The following is a 20,731-nucleotide window of genomic DNA, read 5'->3' on the forward strand; positions in this document are numbered from 1 at the left end:
GACATTAGACATATCATTTGAAGTTAGCTAACTTGGGGAACACATGCTCCAAAATTCTCAAAAAAAAACACGTGCAAAATTACAAAAACAAATATAGCGTACTTACGTTTAATGCTCTTTCGCAAGATTACTGCACATCAAATACAAACGTAACTAGTGCCTAAGATATAAATAAGTTGCATTTGGACACATGCATTGATTATGGCACGTCTAGGTATCCTTAAAAACCAAAAGCACGTGTACTTTTTTTAAGCCTAACCTATACGAATAACGCCTTTTTATGTAACTTAACTATCAACGTTTTTGGACGGTTGCCAGACTAAAACTATTTTAATCCGTTTCTATATTGCCACCGAAAGAAATTACATTCGTCTGTTTAGACAGTAGCAGATGGAATTTTTTTCAGACGGTTCACATATGGTACGACACGTTTATTCCACCATCTATTATTCAAAAGTGGAATTACCGCCTCTTCCTTTTATTAATTTTTAGTTCTAATCCGTGAATAAGGATGAAAGAGGAAGCAGTAGAAGTAACATCTCTCCTGAGCCAGTTTCTTCTTCTTTATCAATCTTGAGCCGTTTTTTTATGAAACAGTTACTCTTCCTTGACCTGCACGATTGAGTGTCTTCATTGGCTTGAAGAATCTGATTCTCTTTTTGCTTGTCAGAAAGGCTGTAATGTCGTTGTTCAATATGTTTACCCATGGCTTTCACACGTTCATTTCGTCTTGGAAAAGTTAATGACTTTGACATCGGATTAAACTCATTGAAGGTTTGATTCCGGCTCAAAGGCTTAAATCCAGATTTCCTCGCCAGTAGTGATATCCTAGAGACATTTGAGCTACTACTTCCGTATTTTGGTCAAGTTTTTTCTTCGCACCAATCAACGCGCTGTTGTTTTTACTACTCCGCCAAATTGGGGTGAGTGACTGCATTGGGGTACAAAATGACCCCCCCCCCCACTTTTTTGACGTAAATGCACGTTTTGAAGCACCAGGAATCCGAATTAAACAAACTCTCGGTGATGTTTCTCGGTCTCTCTGTCTGTACTCTCATTTCCGGGCTGAACCGATTGGAACCAAATTTGGTACACATATTTTTAGGACATAAAAGGAACTAAAAAGCTTTTGGGCAGAATCGTGCATGCGCAAGTGTGTCAAAGTAATAAAAAACTGCACATTTTTAACGTTGTTGCACCTTATAAAAACACTTTACTAAGAACTGAAATACATTTAGTCAACATTGTGCTGGCCACAACAATTTTCTTTAGATTTCATGCCAACACAGGTATCTTAATACAATTGGTTTTTTTTTTGTAATACTGGTAGCGCTCCTGCCTCGTGTGCTTCCATCAAGAGGCTGCCACTGGGTAATTTTAAACTTTAATTGTGCTAGTTCATTTGCCTAAAATACGATATAAATTCATTCGGCTCTAAATAATGCTTGCAACTCTGCAAAAGATTTGCCGCTGGTTTCGGGCACGTAATAATAAACAAAAACGCCAGTTATAAGATTTATAATTGAAGAAAGGTAAAAGGTAATATCAATACCCATAGCAGATTTCAGATCAAAGTAATATCGTGAAACCAGGAAAACCGATGTTAAATTAAAAGTTGCTCCACAACCGGCGGCAAGGCTTTTAATTTCGGGCGGGAAAAGTTCGCTAATTAGCAACCAAGGTACGGTACCGTATCCTAACGAAAATGTTAGTGTGAACAATGAAACGCTAACGATCGGCAAAAAATGCAAAGCGGCAATTACGCTTTCATCAACGAGTTGTCGGTATTGCAACGTGAAGAACAACGCTAAAATACCGATTGCTAATGAGGATCCTAAAAGTGACGTTATAAGCATGGTGCGTCTTCCTAACTTATCTATAACCAGCGTGGTTAGAAAGGCGGAGAACACTGTAACCATGCCGAAGATCACGGTGCACAATTTCTCGTCTAAATCCACTTTGGTCGATGCAAAAATTGATGCCGTATAGTAAGTTATCACTGTTATACCACTCATCGGTTGCAAGATCGTTAGTGGAAAGCAAATCAACATAACTCTTCTGGTGTACTTTTTCCGCATGGTTGTCAGCAAGGAATGGTTGTGGTTTTGATTTACAATCAATTTAATTCCTTCTACTTCATCCGTCACGTTGTAAGATCGCTTTCGCAGACGGTGCAAGGATTGGGACGCCTCCTTTTCTTTCCCTTTCATAGCTAGAAATATTGGGCTCTCCGGTTGGAAACAAAATATCAATCCAAAAAGTATAGGTAGGCAACCGACGACAATCGTATACTGATAAATGTCTAAAAAGTTTGCAACGGTAAAGGATACCAGAATTCCGACTGTTAAAAATAAGTCAAAGTAAGCGGTTAGACCACCTCTTATGTCTTTTTCGGAGATTTCCGTGACGTACATTGGTAATAGTGCGTAAAAGGCACCATCTGTAATCCCACACAATAATCGACCTAGCCCGAGCATCCAGAATTCCTGCGCCAAAATTATTAGCAGCCATCCCAACAGTAGAGGTACGATAAGAAGTAGAATTGCGGTTTTTCGTCCTACCCAGTCGGAGAGATAGGCACTCGGTATGCAGGCGAAGACGCTTCCCAAAGAAGAAAGCGATCCAATTAATCCCAAATGATCTTCAGTTATCGTGATACCGTTGAATGACAGTTTTTTCATATCTTCCGAAATATTCCCGGTCCATCCTTCAACTGCGCCCGTACAGACGGAACCCAAACACGCTAAAAAGAAAATGAAAACATAAAAAAATTCAAAAAATGTTACCTGAAAGTGCTGCGATGTACTGAGGAACTCTTCGCCTCCATATTTCGTTTCGTTTACTCGTTATAATACGTAAATCTTCCTCTTCCTGTGTTGGAATCATTTTAGACGCTTGAACAGTCGAAGTAATCGCCAGAACCTTAAATTGCCGAATTCAATGAAACAATACTCAACTGTTTTTGCACATTATTAGCTGTGGTTTCTATTATTTGTTTCCAGGGATTAGATACCGATACTGAAAGGAAAGTGGGACACACAAATGAGTTCCGCATTTCTATCTGGAGTATAGACAAGGCGAAGGGAATCTCGCAGCCTCACTCGCGAAATGATTTAGCTTGAAGCAAAGAGAAACTATTCTTGGCTTGAAGGGTAATTTTGAGAGGAAATGGGGCTACTGCCACTGATAAGTAGAATTACAGTTTATACTATTGTAGCACAATTGATTACAGTCAACTTGTTAAACCGCTGACTAAAACAATGGTAGAAGTAATTAGCTGGTGTTGCGTTTTACGATTTTGCGGTAGGTATTCGCGCAGAAAAATCTCCACACAAGGAAAACACTGAACAAAAGGTTATCAAACGGAAGAGAGAGAAAACGGCGAGACAAATTATTTTAACGAAAAGTCGGTTAGTTTATTTATTAATGGCATACCTATTGAAAATGGTGCGCAGTTCATTATGACCGAAAGGAAAGAAGAGAGGATAAGCTGGATAGGAAAATGTCATGTCATTTGAAAAGAACGCATGGAGCGGGTTGATTCTTTAAAAAAATTGATTGAATGTACTAAAAATGATAGTGTGACAAATATCCAAAATTCGGAACTTTTTGTAATTTACCAGCTCTTTCTCCACTCCAAATTCGTTTCTTTACAAATGAAAAAAGATGTGTAAAATATTACCTTTTTTCCTAAAGGAACAATCTCGACGTATTACAGTGTCCAGTCCATTGCTTAGATTCAAATAATAACGAAAAATTGAATTAAATCAAATCTTAATTTCAAACCTTCAAATTAATATTATTTAAATAAAATCCTACGGACGTTTCTTCCTTACACTACTAACTGATGATCAATTAAAAACAAACTTACGCTTTAAAATTGCCTACTATGCCTAACAGAATATATTTCAACGGTTGGAATGCCAGGTACAATCCTTGATTATAATTACCTATACTTACTTATTAATTATTCTAATCGTTAAGTACAGGGTGTCCCAGTTTCGATGTCCCTATACGAAAATCTTTTTCGTCCGTAGAAATATTGGGACTACTCTCGCAAGAAACTTCAAAAAAATGTCCAATTCGTTTTTTATGGCCTCTCACTCTCACTAATTCTAACTTACAACAAAGATTCTTAAAAAAGGCAGGACGCGAACGGAAAAAACAGTATTAATACGGATTGAAAGGTTGGAGGAGTGACTAATTCTTGCATTCTTGTGCATATAAATTTCCCTACCTTAGATTGCGATTAGTTTTATTGAATGAAAAGAGGAAATTAATCTCATGCGATAACCTTATTTTTAGCTTCCGGATTAAAAATTCGCAGATTTCGCAATCCTTGCAACCATTGGAAATGATAACCGTATAATCCCATATGTAAAACACTTATTCACCCGGAATCCGCCCTGAACCCGCTTCTAAATAATAACCCTCATAACATGCTCGTAATCCTATTAAATGAGATGTGCGAGAATTAGATTGGAATTAACAAAACAATTGCGCACTCGACAGTATCCGCGACTTTTCTTTGATCTACCGATTGGGGCCGAGTAAGATACAATCAACACTTGACGCGACACCGCTGTCTTCTTTTCTGGTTGACGAAACCGGTAACTTCATACCCATAAGGTCATTTTTGATATAAACCTATCTTCTTCCTAACTTAGCTTAGTTTGTCGTCGAAGGTATTTAGTTTTATCACTATTATTTTGATTTCGTCTGATACTCCCATTCTGAATAGCTGATTTCAGACTACGTTCAATCCCAAATCTTGCCTCAATAATTTTCTTTTCCATTTCTCCCTTGTTTTCACGCAATCCCTTAATCGCTTCTTCTTACGTTTGCTTTCCGAGTCTTCAACTCGATTTTCCAAGGCCTCGATTCGTTTTTCTAATACAAGTTTTTCCTTTCTCCACTGCTCTCTTGCCTTCTCCATGTCCTCTCTTAGTTTTGTAAACTCATCCTTGTTCTTATTTAGTTCTTCGGCGTTCTTTTTTAACTCCTCTGTGATTCTCTCCTCTATTTGTTGAATTGTTTTTGTTAGTAACTCCAATTCCTTAATTTTTCCTAGGTGGCGCGGAATTCTTACTATAACTTTACTTCTATCGTTACGTTCACGTCCTTTCAATCTATTACTTTCTTACGATGAGTGCAGTACTATTTCCAGGTGATACACAGTATTTTTCATTACAATTAGTAGGTTCTTCTCCTTTTACAGAGGATGCACCATACCTAACAATTTAAATTTCCGTATGCTTTAAGCTTGCCAAATATTTTAAGTAATTCACACTATAACTTATAGAATACTTAGAATGCGGGGGTTGTAAATTTCGTAATACAGTGAACATTTTTATTTCGTTGATAGATTATGTTTAAATAAAGTATAAACAACCCTTAAACTGCCCTTCAATAATAAATTTCCGTATGCTTTACGCTTGCCAAATATTTTAAGTAATTCAAACTATAACTTATAGAATACTTAGAATGCGGGGGTTATTTCTGTCTGCTCATATTGTATCTCCAAAGCAAAGTTAACAGCGATTTACTAGAAGCCGGGGTAGTAACATCCATTGATCTACGGGTGCCCATCCAATTTCCACATAAAATAAACCCTTTCCGCTTTGAAATTTCGCGATTTTGAAAAAAATCGCTCTATTCTACATAGCAATATTCAATTGGAGGGGTTGTAACTTTTGTTTCTCTATTGGGTTACGCTTAATTGATCTATTATACGTATAGAAGCAACAATTGCGTGGTTGTATTTATTAAATGGGTATAAATTAAAGTAGAATAGTTGTGTATATGGTGAAATATAGCAGAATAAAAATAAAGCGTGATCTGAAAAGGTTTGTTAAAGATAACCATTAACTTGTACCTAAGTATTTGAACTTGCTGTCATTCTCTGCACTGAAATAAAATTTCGTTTCACACAAATCCAACTGAAAGTTCCTCACAAAATCTACACCCATTTTCCTGGAGCAAATACATGGTCTTTCACAGTAGTATATGCTTTTCATTCCTTAGTTACTTTTAGTCACTCCGGGAAACTGACAATTTACTTCATCAATTGGGAGACACGTAGTTTTAGTTCTCGAAATACAATGGGCTTTTTTCAAACATTAATAGTTGTGGTTTGTATTATTTGTTTACGGGAATTAGATACTGATAGCTAAGGAAAATGGAACACAATAATAAGGTCCACACTTCGATCTGGAGTAAACAAGGAAAAGGAAATCCTCCTTGTGGCTCTAATTACAATCTTACTGGGGAGATGGTGTAGTCTGTAATATTGTCGAGTTCTGTACACATCTTTAATTTTTTTTGTATATTAAGAGTTTTTCGAGTATTTATTTCCATAATGCAAACTTTTACGTATGAAAAGTGACACATTTCTGCTATATTTAACACGATATTATTGATAGTGCAATAAATTTGAAAAATGTTTACTATAGAAACATCACAAAAAAGTAAGGATCAACGCATGGAAAATGCGCTGAACACACTAGCCTTGGGGCGAAAACTTTTTTACTTGTTTTTTAAAGTATACATAGCCCATATGTATACATTAAATACATTTTCTGTATAAATAAGTTAAGTTAAGAATAGTGTTCGAAGTTAACGTGACCTATTTTTACCTTCGAAGTTTCTTTAAGCGCATTTATAAAATTTTGATGATGGACCAGGTAGATAAATCGGGGTGAGAGTTGGCCGTAATTATTTCATTATTTCGGTTGTTTTGGAGTTTCAATCACAAAATTTTACCCGTGTAGGTGCGGGAAAGAATACCCCTACCGCAGAGGGCACTGCGTGTCGTAAAAGGCGACTAAACAACGCTGGAACTATCGTAGGAGTGGGGGGGGGGGGATGTATGGTGGCTGTGGTTGTGTTGTAACGGAGGGTTGATGGTGGACAAAGAATTTTACTGATTATTTATACACTGTGTCCAAGATAAAGATGTCTATCATGGGGATCTACGAAACCGTAGAAGATAATATGACGATGGTAAAATGGAGCAACGATGCTCAGTTGAAGAGTTATTATCATGCTTTAATTAAAACCAGAAAATTTCGAATACCTCCAAAGATATGCCATTTCTGACGTTATTTGAACAGATACAAGAAATAAAAAACACTTTCTCATTGCCACTTTTTGAGGTTTTCACCGTTGAGACATTTGCAATGCAACGTTTCATTTCGGAAAAATCATCATCAACTTTATTTTTTATGGCACAAAAAAAACAATAGTCGGAGACGGTTGGTTTCAACAGGAAGGTGGTCAATAAGTAAATTGGTCCACTTTTTATAACAAATCGCATGCACAACTTTGATTATTAAATGAGTTTTTTTTACTTAACTCCTGCACGCAACTTTTTTGGAACACGAACCCTCTTAACCAATACAAATCCCGCCTTGTTATCACGTGCTCGGCTTTTCGAACTACGGAACGAAACTTTTATTTGCAACTCTATACATCTTTCCTCAACTTTAGATAACACAGGTCAGAATCACTTCTCGGTTTTAATATTTTTGATATCGGTTTAACAATGGCGGACGAAAATGCTTGTTTTATCGTTCTAGTGGGATTAGTAAAATTCATATGGGTATTGTATGTTTATAAATACAACTAAGCACTTACCTGTGAATGTAGCTACATACTATATGGAAATCTCGATTCACTCATTTTCATTCAAGGCACATTAGCGCATTTAAAACTAATTATAGTAAATGGATCTTTACTAACCTAATTGCTTATTGTACTTGTTGATACGCACTTTAAAATTCAAGATAATAGGGTACCTACCTAATTGACTACATTTTGGTTAATTAAATTTCGCTGATTTGTTTTATTTACTAGTCAAAAATTGAATCAGTAATTGAAACACAAAATCTTCTCCATACTAATTTAATTTAAAAGACAGAAAAGTGACCACTTTCGATCGAAGGTTATCTTCTAGCTGTAACATCAATTACAGTTTTTATTGTTTAAAGTTCTACAGTATATACATTATGGAAATTACATATTAAAAACGAGACATTCTAAAAGTTACACATCTTTAACATTTTAAAGGAACATTCTGAAACACTGTTGATCTTATCACACAAGTGATAAGATCTGAAACACTACCACCAACCATATAATCTCTTTAAACTCTTTCCACTCCCTCTCCCATAAACTAACTGCCTTTAGGTGCATCGTAAAGTAGTTAAAGTTAACGTCACTCTTATGCGTTTATACAGATGTAAGGAAAATCCGTGGTCGATCAAAATTGTGCTTTTCCAATGTAAAGTCATTCGAATTATTGATTCTTATTGAGCATTAATTTACGGTTTTAGTGTACGAGTACCTGATCAGTCGCAGACGTTAGCATTGCTTACGCAATATTTTATGTGCCGCTCTATTCACTATCCGTTTTATTTGTTTGTGTGTTGTTATCTGTTACAGATTAGGCAGAAAGAGATAATATGATAAGGTCATAGGTTTCTATAGACATTGATTTCCAGGAGTGAGTTGGATCTTGTAATGGTAGCTCTAAGTTTGGATTTATTTTTACCCATTTTATAGGGATGGGTGGGTTTTTCCGAGGTTAACCGTTTTTATTGGATTTGTAACTCGCCCTTAAGACGGCTTTGTATACACTGTCGGCTAATTATCTAACAACTTGTACAAGCTAACATGAAATAATTGTGTGTATCGCGAAGTATATTTTTTTTGATAATATAAAAATAGGACAACAATTTCTAAGTATCACCATCATTCTGGTACTTTAACGAGTTGACTTCAGTCTCTTAGTTAAAGCGCCTCTTGTATCTCAACAAGAGTTTTCCCTTTTGTTTCCGGTACAAAAAAGTACACAAAAAAAGCTGCTAGGAAAGCCATAGTTGCAAATATATAGAACGTACCGTCACCTCCAATCGAGGACTGCAAATTGAAATAGAACTTCGTCACTATAAACGCACAAACCCAACTTGTACTTCCCGCCAGAGCACTTCCGATACTATTAATTTCCGGGGGAAATAACTCGGCTGCAAGCACCCATGATACCGGACCCATCCCAAATGAGTACGTAACGCAGTACAGGCAAAGAGAAACAAGAGGCACAAATCCCACCTTGTGCAATGTCTCTGCGTCAAAGACGTCTGCGTTTTGTAACGTAAAAAATACGGCTAAAACTGCTACTGAGATTCCGACTCCGAGATTTGAAGCGATAAGCAGTATCCTACGGCCTAATCGGTCCACGACGAATGTGGATAGAAAAGTGGCGATCGGTTGGAGAACGCCGAAAATTAATGTTGACACTTTTGAGTCTATGTGAACACCTGTTGATTCGAATATGGCCGTCGTGTAGAAAACTACCGCGTTTATCCCGCTGGTTTGTTGAAATATCATTATTATCAAAGTGATGAAGGTGGCTTTCTTCGCTGCCTTCTTTTTAATTGACTCACAAAATGGAACTTTCTTCTGTTTTTCTTCTACCATGTCAAGTTTCAGAATTTCCAATTCCTTATCCACATCATAATGGTTTCCTCGCAAACGAATCAGGGATTTCTTAGCATTTTCCACGTCGTTTTGCCTGAGGTAGAAAATGGGACTTTCTGGCTGGAAGGCGAACGCAATTACAAACAGTATGGGAAACATAGCCATAGTAATTGTGTAAACTTTCATCTCAAGGAACATTGAAAAAATGTACGCTACCAAAATTCCTACAGTAAGCATCAATTCAAAGTAACTTGCCAAGGCTCCTCGTATAGTTTTCTCGGTACTTTCGCTTATGTAAATCGGTGCAGCAACACAAAAGGCTCCTCCTGCAAATCCCGTCAAAAAACGTCCCAAGTACATCATCCAAAGCCACTTTGCAAACACAACAAGTAACCACCCCACCATAAATGGTGCAGTAAGGCAAATCATCGCCCGTTTTCTTCCAACAATATTGCAGAAGAATGCTATCGGTAAACAAGATGCTGCTGCTCCTAGAGTTGCAAACGACCCAATCCACCCAACACTGTCATCGTCAATATTAATTCCGTTGTAGGTGAAGTGCTTCATATCTTCCGAAATATTTGCAGTCCAACCCAAAACGGTACCCATTGCAAGAGATCCCAGACATGCTGAAATCTTATATTAACCACTCGCGTATAAATTGTACTTGACCATAAACATTCATAAAAATGTCTCATTTTAGTTGACTATGATAAGCGATGATAAATTTAAATGTATGTTTATGCGACCTAGGGGAGAACTGCAGCACTTACCAGTGAACGCAGCAACATATTGCTTGAACATTTTTAGTAATGGTACATAAGAGCAGTTTAGATACAAATTAGTAGGTGCATCGACGACCAGAAAACACTCACAGTACTTTTGATACGACTTTCACTAATTATTTGATGAATTTTCTATCTTATCTCTAAAGGACCACTAAAATTTGAAGATTTTTGTTTATACGTAATAGGTACATAATGCATACGAATAAATAATTTCACAAGCAGAAGCTGCAGTAATAGACGAAGGGGTGAGTTACGGAGCGCAGAGGAGATAGGTACCGGTCGCGTATTGGCATTCTGTACTATTATTCAGAGCAGCTCTGGTCTGATTCGCAGTATACTATGGCTTCACGTTAAGAGCAATTTGATAATACATTATATACTGCGATTCAGAGCACCGATGTGGTTTAAACTTTAGAGTTCTCAAACACTGTATTTATAATGGGTTTCTATAAAGCGCGTCATACACTTACAAGAAGTTAGTGTGTTTTTATTGTTAGCGTTGCAAGAAAAGTATATTTTTTGTTGTTTGTGCGTAATCAAGGTTCTCAAACTGCACTAAAATGATCTATAAACAGGTATTGGTTGAGATGTGCAACGAGAATACGTTTTCAATGATCGGATATTTGGAACTAGTAGAACATGGATTTAAAGCGAAATTTAAAAAAAACGGGTGAAGATATTAACAGTGTTTGGTGCGACAAGTGGTTAGCTGATTTTAGTAATAAAACAAACACTAAACCTAGCAATAACCATAATCGGCGCTCTGAATGTACAGGGTTATTCTAAATGATGGACCCAATTTAATAAATTCGTATTTATTTAAATATAAATGCAAAATGAACAATCTACATACCAATGGAAAGAGGAAGTTTCAAAGTTTTTTTTACATATGCAGAAACGGCCGCTAGAGTTCTCGCGCCAGCCAGCCGCCTTTGTGTTGTCAGTTGTGAGTGAGATGGCTACCGTGCAGCACAAGGTTTTCTGCGTTCTTGAGTTTGCTAAAAGTGAGTCGCAAGTTACAGTGCAGCGGGCATTTCGTCTGAAATAAATATGTAAAAAAAACTTTGAACCTTCCTCTTTCCATTGGTATGTAGATTGTTCATTTTGCATTTATACTTAAATAAATACGAATTTATTAAATTGGGTCCATCATTTAGAATAACCCTGTATATCAAATTGCGCATAACGTGAAGCCATAGTATACTGCGAATCAGACCAGAGCTGCTCTGAATAATAGTACAGATTGCCAATACGCTGCCCGCCCTGTACGGGTTTGCCCGCCCTGTACGGGTTTGCATTCGCCCCGGATTGTTTCACTGGGAGCCGGTCAATCCCGTTTCCTGTCCATAAAGAATCGCTGCAATGTCTGAAAAATGAGGGTCAAACGTATTTGGAACCCTTTTTGACCTTAAATAACTTTTGTTTTGACTTTCATGAAATTTAAAAGACTAACGAAAAAACGTAAAGGCGATCTAAGTGTGGTTCATTTTTATAAGGGCTTGCTTTTGAGTTTGTTGCAAAAGTTGTCTTGTTTGATTTTTCATGGAAGAAACGGTAACACTTTTTCCGTTTAACAGCAAGGATGTAATGTGTAATGTGGAGATTTTCTGGAAACTACCTCTTCAATTGATGGATCCCGTTGATTTATATTTTTTATTTCATTATTATCTAGTATATGATTTTAATATAAAATACATTTTTTAATTTGATTTAAATTTAAATTTTTACATACAAATACTATAAGAACAATAACATTGACAACTGACAACTTAGATTCTAATAACTACATAAGGTATATCACATTTATCACGAAGTACTTTATTGACAATATAATAATTTCTAACTAACACCACTATTCTGGTACTTGCACCATTTACCATCAGTCTTTTCGTTAAGAACATCTTGTATCTCAGCAAGGGTTTTCCCTTTTGTTTCCGGTACAAAAAAGTACACAAAAAATACTGCCAGGAACGCCATAGCGGCAAATATATAGAACGTACCGTCACCTCCAATCGAGGACTGCAAATTGAAATAGAACTTCGTCACTAGAAAGGCACAAATCGAACTGGTACTTCCCGCCAAAGCACTTCCGATACTATTAATTTCCGGGGGAAATAACTCGGCTGCAAGCACCCATGATAACGGGCCCATCCCGAATGAGTATGTGACACAATACACGCAAAGCGAAACGAGAGGCACAAATCCCACTATGTGCAATGTCTCTCCGTCAATGACGTTTGCGTTTTGCAACGTAAAAAATACGGCTAAAACTGCTACTGAGATTCCGACTCCGAGATTTGAAGTGATAAGCAATATCCTACGGCCTAATAGGTCAACGACGAATGTGGATAGAAAAGTGGCGATCGGTTGGAGAACTCCCAGAATTAATGTCGACACTTTTGAGTCGATGTGAACACCCGTTGAGTCGAATATGGCCGCCGTGTAGAAAACTACCGCGTTTATACCGCTGACTTGTTGAAGTATCATCATTGCCAAACTGATGAAGATAGCTTTCTTCGCTGCTTTCTTTTTAATTGATACACAAAATGGCACCTTCTTCTGCAGTTGTTCTCCCAGGTCAAGTTTCAGACCTTCCAATTCCTTTTCCACGTCATAATACTTTCCTCGCAAACGAATCAGGGAATTCTTAGCATTTTCCAGGTCGTTTTGTCGGAGGTAGAAAATGGGACTTTCTGGCTGGAAGGCGAACGCAATTGCAAACAGCATGGGAAACATAGCCATAGTAATTGTGTAAACTTTCATCTCAAGGAACATTGAAAAAATGTACGCTATCAAAATTCCTATAGTAAGCATCAGTTCAAAGTAACTAGCCAAAGCTCCTCGTATAGTTTTCTCGGTACTTTCGCTTATGTAGATCGGTGCAGCAACGCAAAAGGCCCCTCCTGCAAATCCCGTCAAAAACCGTCCCAAGTACATCATCCACAGCCACTTCGCGAATATAATAAGGAACCATCCAACCATAAAAGGTAGAGTAAGGCAAATCATTGCCCGTTTTCTTCCAACAATATTGCAGAAGAGCGCTATTGGTATACAAGATGCTGCATTTCCTAGAGTTGCAAACGACCCAATCCATCCAACACTATCGTCATCAATATCAATTCCATTAAAGGTGTACTGCTTCATATCTTCGGAAATATTTGCAGTCCAACCCATCACGGTACCCATTGCTAGAGCTCCCATGCATGCTGAAATTCAATATTTACCATTTAGTTTCGCACTCGTTTACGTACATTCATTCTAACTATGGACTAATTATGATGGTAAACAATCACAAATATTGAATGTATGTTTATGGATCTGTGGGACACTTACCAGTGAACGCAGCTACATATTGCGGATACTTTTTTGACTCACCCATTGTCTGAAATGCTATGTTAGTGCAGTTCGGATACAACCAAATGGATGCATCAGATCGCCTTCCCGGTATTTTAAGGTGTACGACTTCCACTGATTAGTTGATAAGATTATCTTTGAAGAGCCACTAAAATTTGAAGACTTTTGATAAATAAATGATAAGTGCATGATGCATGCATTTAAATAATTTCACAGAAAGTAGCTGCAGTAATTATAAGGGATAGAATTACGGAGCCCAGATAAGATACCGGCCCACTGGTTTCTGGTCTTGAACGTGTTTTGCACATCTGCAGGAGTCCAGTAGCCAACAAAAAAAGTGGTTAATTCGCCTGGAGTAAAGGAACTTAAGTGTTTCACGGAAAAAGTGAAAGTTCGGAGATTTTCTCAAACTGGCACGAAAATTACATCTTAAAATGGTTGCGTAGAATCCAAAAATGGTCACAGATTTGTCCACGGATCTTCTCTTAGGGGCCTCGAGTAATTTAAAAAAAAGATATGATTTTTCCAAAATGTTATACGAGTATAGGTTCATTCCAGAGCGATCTAGTTTTTCATTGCTAGATTAGCCTAGAATAGTATGGAAAAACGAGCAAGAACTTAAATGCTATGGGAGAAGATAGCTAGGTAAAGGTTAGGTATATGATACTTTGGAAAGCACCTACGGTGTTCTCTCCTTAGCCATTACTTAAGATTTTGTAGTGCACCGTTTGCCATTTTTAGAGTAACACGAGACTTGAAAGCTCTTGAAAGGAAATTGTGATGAAAGCTTTCTAATCAGCTTTTGAGTCCAATTAAGCGACAAGCTCAGAGTCTCAAGCCTCCCCTAATCAATGAGTGTCTACAAAATTAACTTAAAAGATGCTCAAATACATCTAATTGTGTGGAAAGGGATCAAATTATAACTCATTTTCAAACGTGGTTCTTGAAGTGGAACTTTTTACTAAAAATCGCTTTTTGTAAAGACTATACCAAAAAGCGAGTAAGATATCTAATCCGATTGGGAGGCAGATAAAGAGTCCCATCTAAAGCTGTTCTCTGAGGCCCTTCCAGAGCTTTTTACTGTCTTTTATAATATGATAGTCTCTCGCCAGAGTTTTTAGGTTCTTCCAAATCCTTCTAGATTTTTGTCGTACATAATAAAATTTTACAGCGGTGGGAAGTTCCAATTGGTCATTCTTTGTAACAGCAAGTTACAAATGTTTCTTGTTCATAAAGGGTGGAAGTACTTAGACAATGTTTATAGCTGGATCTTGCAAGGTATCTTCATGGGGAAGCTGAACGATTTGTTATTTTACTGCTGTATCAGACACACAGAGTGGTCTATATGTACGGGATAAATTCAATTCTACCGTAATTATGAACTATTGGGGAAGAACAAGCTCTCTCGACCACACCGCGTCTTTGAACTATAAGCCAGCAGAACACTGTCCTTAATATTCCCTATATTCTTCATTTTTAATATTCACGTATACATGCAAAGTGGTGTGCCTGTTCGTCTGTCTGTCTAAATAAGATCAAAAAATATAACACCCCATATTTTTACTTCATTGATCTATATGGAAGCATAACTTATCCTAATTTCTAAAAGTAATAAGGGAACGGATAGAAGGGCGATGGTATAAAAGGGTTTCCGGCAAACACAACTGTTCCCCTATGGAGCTTTAACTCTCCAAGCTCACTTTCGGGTTTGTAATCTCCCGAATTATCATGGACGTAGTCTCCCGCGTTGTCCGGAACGTAATCTCCGGTTTTGTCCTCCTTATAACTCCCGTCATCCGATTGAGCTTCAGTTGGTGCAGCCGGTTCAGCCGGTGCCTCCGGAGTTGTGCCTGTGTGAAAATCGTGACAATCAAAGGGGGTGGGTGGGTAAAAACACTTACTTTCGGTTGTCTCCTCTTGCTTTTCAGCTTTTAGGTCGGCTTTGGGGGCATCTTCTGTTGCTTTCAGGGTAAGCTTGCTAGCGTCGTGCACGACTGGAACAATTCCGGTGTGATAAAAGTATGGAAGGCCGTGATGCGCTATCACCACAGGGTGTTGAGGTAGTGGCGATGAAACGGAGTACGCCACGCACAGACATGCCACCGCCTGTAGCAAATTTGCAACACTTAAACATGCCTAAAGGTAGTACTTACAGTAAGAGACGAGAACATCTTCACAGATCAATAACAAGAGCACCACAAACAATAATAGCCACCGCCGCCGTATTTAAGATCTCCTAAGTGCACACGTTTTCTCTGCAAGGTTACATATGCATACTGGAACTGCTACATCAAGATCATTACAAACAAAAGAATTTCTTAATATGGGGACGTCGCAGGTATTTTAGGTGTTGTCTTTCAGACGCAACCTTTTTCAAGCTTAGGCGGGCGATTTTTTCAAAAGCTTGTTCTGGATATTAACCTTGATCGTTTTTATTATACAATTAAGCATCGTTTTCTGTTGTTTTAAATATTTCTGGTTTGCATTGTAAATCGCGCGGGTGAAGGTAGTACGCATAAAGCAGGAAGTAGGTAGTTTATTAAACATTTAATGAACTACAAGACCGTTCGGTTTTGACAGTGAGCCCGACGTTGGTAAAAATCCGATGCCCGGCCCGGCTTCGTAGTGCAAATCGTGATTACCGGCGAAATTGGTAAACGAGTAGCTTCCGATGACATGACCCATGGCATTGGCCGACTCGTCGCGCGATTGATCCTCTAATTTGTAACCGAAGGAGTACAGGGCGTCTGGTAGCAACGCATTGCCAGTGGATGCGTGGACGACGGTCTTGTCCACCTTGACTTCTTCTGGAGCTGCCGATTCATCCAACTCGCTCGCTTCTGGATTGTAAACCCCCGAGTTATCCGGCGAATATGCTCCCGAATCGTCGGGGGCGTAGTCACCTGAGTTATCAGGCTTGTAACTACCGTCGCCTGCTTGCTCTTCCGTGGCTAAAACTCGCTAAAGAATTCTGTACGAAGAAATGGGAGCACTCACCTTCTATTTTTTCATCCAACGTCTCTATTTTCGCCGACTGGGCTTCTTCAAGTCGCTTCAGTGCTTCTAGATTCGCATCGTAAGCCATCTTCAAGGCACTGCTGTGGTAATGGAATGGAAACGGAGTGTAAAACACGGGAACGTTGAGAATTATCGGCGACGCCTGAAATCCAGACGCCCAGAAACTGGCCAAAATCTAATTTGTGGAAAATTAAAGGTGGTTACAGCGACAGACGATACTTACAATAAGAGCAAGTGACATGTTTCAAATTCTTAATCGCAATGGTAATGTTGTGAGATTGCGAACCTTTTATGTGCATCTCCGCAAAGAAATTTATGTGCGTTTGGACAAGGTTACATCCACAAAGAATATCATTACATTCTCAATGAATATACTGAGCCGTTTGGTAGATAGTGGAATGCATATGACTTTCACACACTTGTCCTAGTCTTTTAAAATTTTGAGCTTGGCTCTTAGGCGATCACTTATAATTGCAGAATTTGCATTATGGAAATGAGTAGTTCACGTGTATGAGATGTGCCTGATAGATGCGTCTTCGCGTTCCGCAAAATTGGTTGCATGACCATAAACGTATGGTTACTTGTTGACATGCCTCGAGAATGACATATTTTACGGAGTATACCAAATACGGCAGTTTAATGTCCAAAAGACAAAGGGGTGGTTGGTGACTCGAAAACGAACTATTTTACCATAGGAGGAGGTTGGACCATGCCAAGGGCGGATTGGGAATTTACATGGCGCAGGGAGGGTGGTTTGCAAAATAAAATTCTGATTTCACTGAAATTTGACATCTCTGGACTCAGTACAATAGTAGCAATTCTAAAAGTTTTCGACTGGAAAATTGGAAAGGGCAAAAAATATGTCCTATTTTTACTTTGAATGAGGCGCCATAATAATAATAATTCAACCAACAAACGTGAAAATCTGTAATTAACGCACCAAGAAGACTTTTTCGATCTTGCTAGCTGATTTTAAATTTGTTGATTTTTTTTCCTGGTTAAAGATCAAAACTGCATTGTATGGTTTAACTCATTTTTACGTACTAATATTTCGGACTAAATTAGTCCTTCATCAGAGTAGATAAACTGTAAGAACAATAACAAATTAACTTTACAAAGATGTAATTAATTTACTTACTTAGGTAACTTGAAGACGCAATAAATTCCCTAACTATTAACATTTAAATTATGGTGACAGGTTTTAAATGTTAATAGTTAGGGAATTTATTGCTTTTCTTTTTGAGCATTTCCCTGAACTCTTAATTTTCCTTATTTACGTTTCAATCTATAAATTGTACAAGGGGTTGAATACACACAGATATTAGCGCCCACATTGTTCGGCCTTCTTTAATCCCAGAAACGCGTTGGCTTTTCACATTAATAATTAGCGAAAGTAGATCGAAACTTCACTAAGAAAAATCGATTGTATTATGTTAAATACAATATTGTTCTTGTACTACTAAACCTAACCCATTTTATTTTTAGAATGAAATAATTTCATTGAAAACGTACCGTTTCAACTCTAAAGTTGTTACATGTTATAGGCATAAGATATTACTGGAATGCACTCCTAAATATGACGTGTTGTTGTTTAGAACACAGCATGCTTACTATATCCACACGACGACATTAACTCGTCATACGATGCATGTCAATAATTAGAAGATCGCCACATCTTACCGATTGAGCTGTAGTGTATCAAATTTAGTAGGTGTCGATTTTATTAATACTTATACTGTCTTTATGAAATGATCCCTTGATGACATCACTAACGTACCTAAATCAACGGCTTCTGATACGTCAGACAGATAAGCAGGCAGACGGACGGACAATATAAAAACTAGCAGCATTAATCTCTATGAGATAAATTTGGATGTGCATTCCATAAGATACTTATTGTTTATTACAACATTGTTTATTCGTTTTTGCCAACAATATGAGATAATTTTGTATAGTGTTTTTGGATTTCGGCTATGACCCTTTACTGTAGTCTCTAAATACCTACCTCATAAGGAATTTGTGACCCATAAAGGATGTCTTGAGACTTGAGACAAAAAGCTTTTAATAATACGCATTGAACTAAATTAACATAACTCAATTTATAATTAGGTAATATAGCACTTTCTATGATATGATACACGTTATCTGTGAAATGTGATATTTTTATTTAAAGACAACGAACGCCAGTAAGGTAAATTCAGATTTCTTATTGCAATTATGCACAACCTAATCGTGGTCCTCCATTACGACTTTTGCAGTTCAGAAGTTTAGAAGTTTTCTTCAATGTTCAATTCGTGCCATCATACCTACCATTACCATGGTTTAAATTTTTGTTTAGTAATTAATATTATAACTTATGTGAGTTAATGGACGAAGAGACAAAGTTGTTGTTAAGTGAATGGGGCTTCCAGTCCCACATCGATAAATTTTTCGGTAAGTAAAACTGTTTTCATTGAGTCAGATCGTGTAATAGTAATGGTTTTATAGCAGAATATGATCATTAGACTTTTCAATTTTCATTTGTACGTTAACTATAACTTTTGAAAGCCAAATATCTGATACTTTTAATGATAATTTCAGAAGAACAAGACTTGGCTACATTAAGGCTGGTACAGGAAGCGGACGGACTTGCAGCGATTGATTCCGGTGACAGGGGCGAGGGTAAAGTTTCGGTGCCATCTAGAAGAGTGGAGACAAATATTAAAACCAGCCACTAATACTTTTAATGTTGAACCAGAGGTATGTTTGAATTGTTTGGTTTCTTTTATTATTAATAAGAGTCCTCAAATCTTTTATAGTTTTGTATTCTTTGCCCGTCCACATGTGTGTGCAATAATTCATCTAAAGCCTCCAAACACAACGAAGTTCTGTATCGAAAGACCTTTTTCGGTGTAATTTACATTTATAATTTTTTGCTTTCAGATCTTCTCAGAAGGCGATATCTTGGATATCATCAGTCATAAGACATTAGAAGCAACAGGGTACAATAACGAAAACACCTTACCTTTAGATTTTTACCAAGTAGGAGAAGAAATTATCGAAGATCAAGTTACGCAGGAAAATGTATGTAACTTTGAGATGGCTACTAGATTAAGAATCTTTCATTTGTTCATGTTTTATTAAATTTTAACTACCATACTTTAAGATGCGTAGGTGTACCTACATATAGTTGTTATTAGAAAACTGTTTTAATTTATTTATTTTTTTTAAATAAATGCTAAAAAGATATCACCTTTGATTTACCTACACATCTCTAGTTTTCGTCTTTGTTGGCACATTTAAAAATAAAAAAAACATAATAATAACAGAAGGGAAACGAACGTACATTACGTTATTTACACTGCGACACTCTACGGACGAAAAAAAGACGATAAAAAATTGTTCGTATGATGTAACATTTTTTTAGTATGCAGTACTTTTTGAACCAGCCTGTACATTATGTGGAGCTGTAAATCTAACGTTTTGTGTTATAACAATATGTAACCGACAGTACACATAATATTAATTACCAATACAAGACGCATTAAATTTTAAGACGCTGCATATTAGTAAAAAAACAAATCATATTAAAAAGAAATAATGATCATATTAGTTTCAACATGATATATATTAAAAATATAACACACCATATCAAGTTAATACCTTACATAGTAAGGAACTGTCGGTGCCGTATTGCAGTAAAGACCGCGCATATTTAAGAAAAGCAACAACGTATTACCTTTTACTAATATTCCTACTAACTTAAAGAAATAACGTCTTACTGATAGTTAAAATCATCTTAAAGTTAACATGTACTGCAGTTAACAATCGTACTAACAAAATGAAGACATCTTTCGCTGTGATACAATAAACCCGATTTAAAAGCTGCAACATATCAAGACGTTAACGTTTACATATTACTTTAGTTTAAATCAACTTACGTCATTATAGTAGTGACGTCAAGACTTTTGTACTAATAAGTAATACGCGCGCAAGTACCTTAACGCGTTAATATGCCTCGTAGTTGTTTGACTTAGTCATGTTTTGTAACAGATTTGGGACACACCATTCCAAATTTGGTCGATTTTTTACTATCTTTTCTCTTAGTGTGGTGG

General features: G+C 37.1%; 4 protein-coding genes across 13 annotated transcripts in view; 1 reads left to right on the plus strand and 3 right to left on the minus strand.

Moving 5' to 3' along the window:
- The window catches only part of LOC116175025 (protein pangolin, isoforms A/H/I/S), a 308,557-nt gene that overhangs the window by 191,509 nt on the left and 96,317 nt on the right, over positions 1–20,731 (plus strand). The window lies entirely within an intron of this gene.
- LOC116175026 (facilitated trehalose transporter Tret1-like) lies at positions 940–4,300 on the minus strand. 5 transcript variants are annotated; one of them, XM_031493077.1, is made up of 4 exons: positions 3,961–4,300; positions 3,683–3,690; positions 2,787–2,922; positions 940–2,743 (listed from the first exon to the last, which is right to left on the minus strand). In XM_031493077.1, exons 3-4 carry the CDS (start codon positions 2,884–2,886, stop codon positions 1,425–1,427), a joined length of 1,419 nt encoding a protein of 472 aa, XP_031348937.1. In that variant the 5' UTR covers positions 2,887–2,922; positions 3,683–3,690; positions 3,961–4,300; the 3' UTR covers positions 940–1,424. The 5 variants fall into 5 exon arrangements, with proteins under 5 accessions (XP_031348937.1, XP_031348935.1, XP_031348936.1 ...); XM_031493075.1 differs by lacking the exon at positions 3,961–4,300 and adding an exon at positions 3,837–3,871 and having other exon boundaries at positions 3,683–3,786; XM_031493076.1 differs by lacking the exon at positions 3,683–3,690.
- LOC116175035 lies at positions 15,165–15,925 on the minus strand. The gene is made up of 3 exons (XM_031493091.1): positions 15,773–15,925; positions 15,521–15,725; positions 15,165–15,469 (listed from the first exon to the last, which is right to left on the minus strand). The coding sequence occupies exons 1-3, from the start codon at positions 15,788–15,790 to the stop codon at positions 15,222–15,224; spliced, it is 471 nt and encodes a 156-aa protein (XP_031348951.1). The 5' UTR covers positions 15,791–15,925; the 3' UTR covers positions 15,165–15,221.
- LOC116175033 lies at positions 16,140–17,085 on the minus strand. The gene is made up of 3 exons (XM_031493089.1): positions 16,861–17,085; positions 16,617–16,812; positions 16,140–16,570 (listed from the first exon to the last, which is right to left on the minus strand). The coding sequence occupies exons 1-3, from the start codon at positions 16,876–16,878 to the stop codon at positions 16,167–16,169; spliced, it is 618 nt and encodes a 205-aa protein (XP_031348949.1). The 5' UTR covers positions 16,879–17,085; the 3' UTR covers positions 16,140–16,166.

The sequence above is a fragment of the Photinus pyralis genome, unplaced genomic scaffold (genome assembly GCF_008802855.1).
Source record: "Photinus pyralis isolate 1611_PpyrPB1 unplaced genomic scaffold, Ppyr1.3 Ppyr1.4_LG6, whole genome shotgun sequence".
In the NCBI taxonomy this organism is placed as follows: Eukaryota; Metazoa; Arthropoda; class Insecta; order Coleoptera; family Lampyridae; genus Photinus; species Photinus pyralis.

Coding starts and splice junctions, on each gene's coding strand:
- LOC116175035 (XM_031493091.1), bottom strand. Junction 15,470..15,520: donor GCAAGAGGAGACAACCGAAA/GTAAGTGTTTTT, acceptor ATTTTCACACAG/GCACAACTCCGGAGGCACCG.
- LOC116175026 (XM_031493073.1), bottom strand. CDS start 3,055: ATGCGGAACTCATTTGTGTGTCCCACTTTCCTTTCAGTATCGGTATCT. Junction 2,923..2,968: donor TAGAAACCACAGCTAATAAT/GTGCAAAAACAG, acceptor CGGCAATTTAAG/GTTCTGGCGATTACTTCGAC. Junction 2,744..2,786: donor GTACATCGCAGCACTTTCAG/GTAACATTTTTT, acceptor TTTTCTTTTTAG/CGTGTTTGGGTTCCGTCTGT.
- LOC116175033 (XM_031493089.1), bottom strand. Junction 16,571..16,616: donor GTTGGATGAAAAAATAGAAG/GTGAGTGCTCCC, acceptor AGCGAGTTTTAG/CCACGGAAGAGCAAGCAGGC.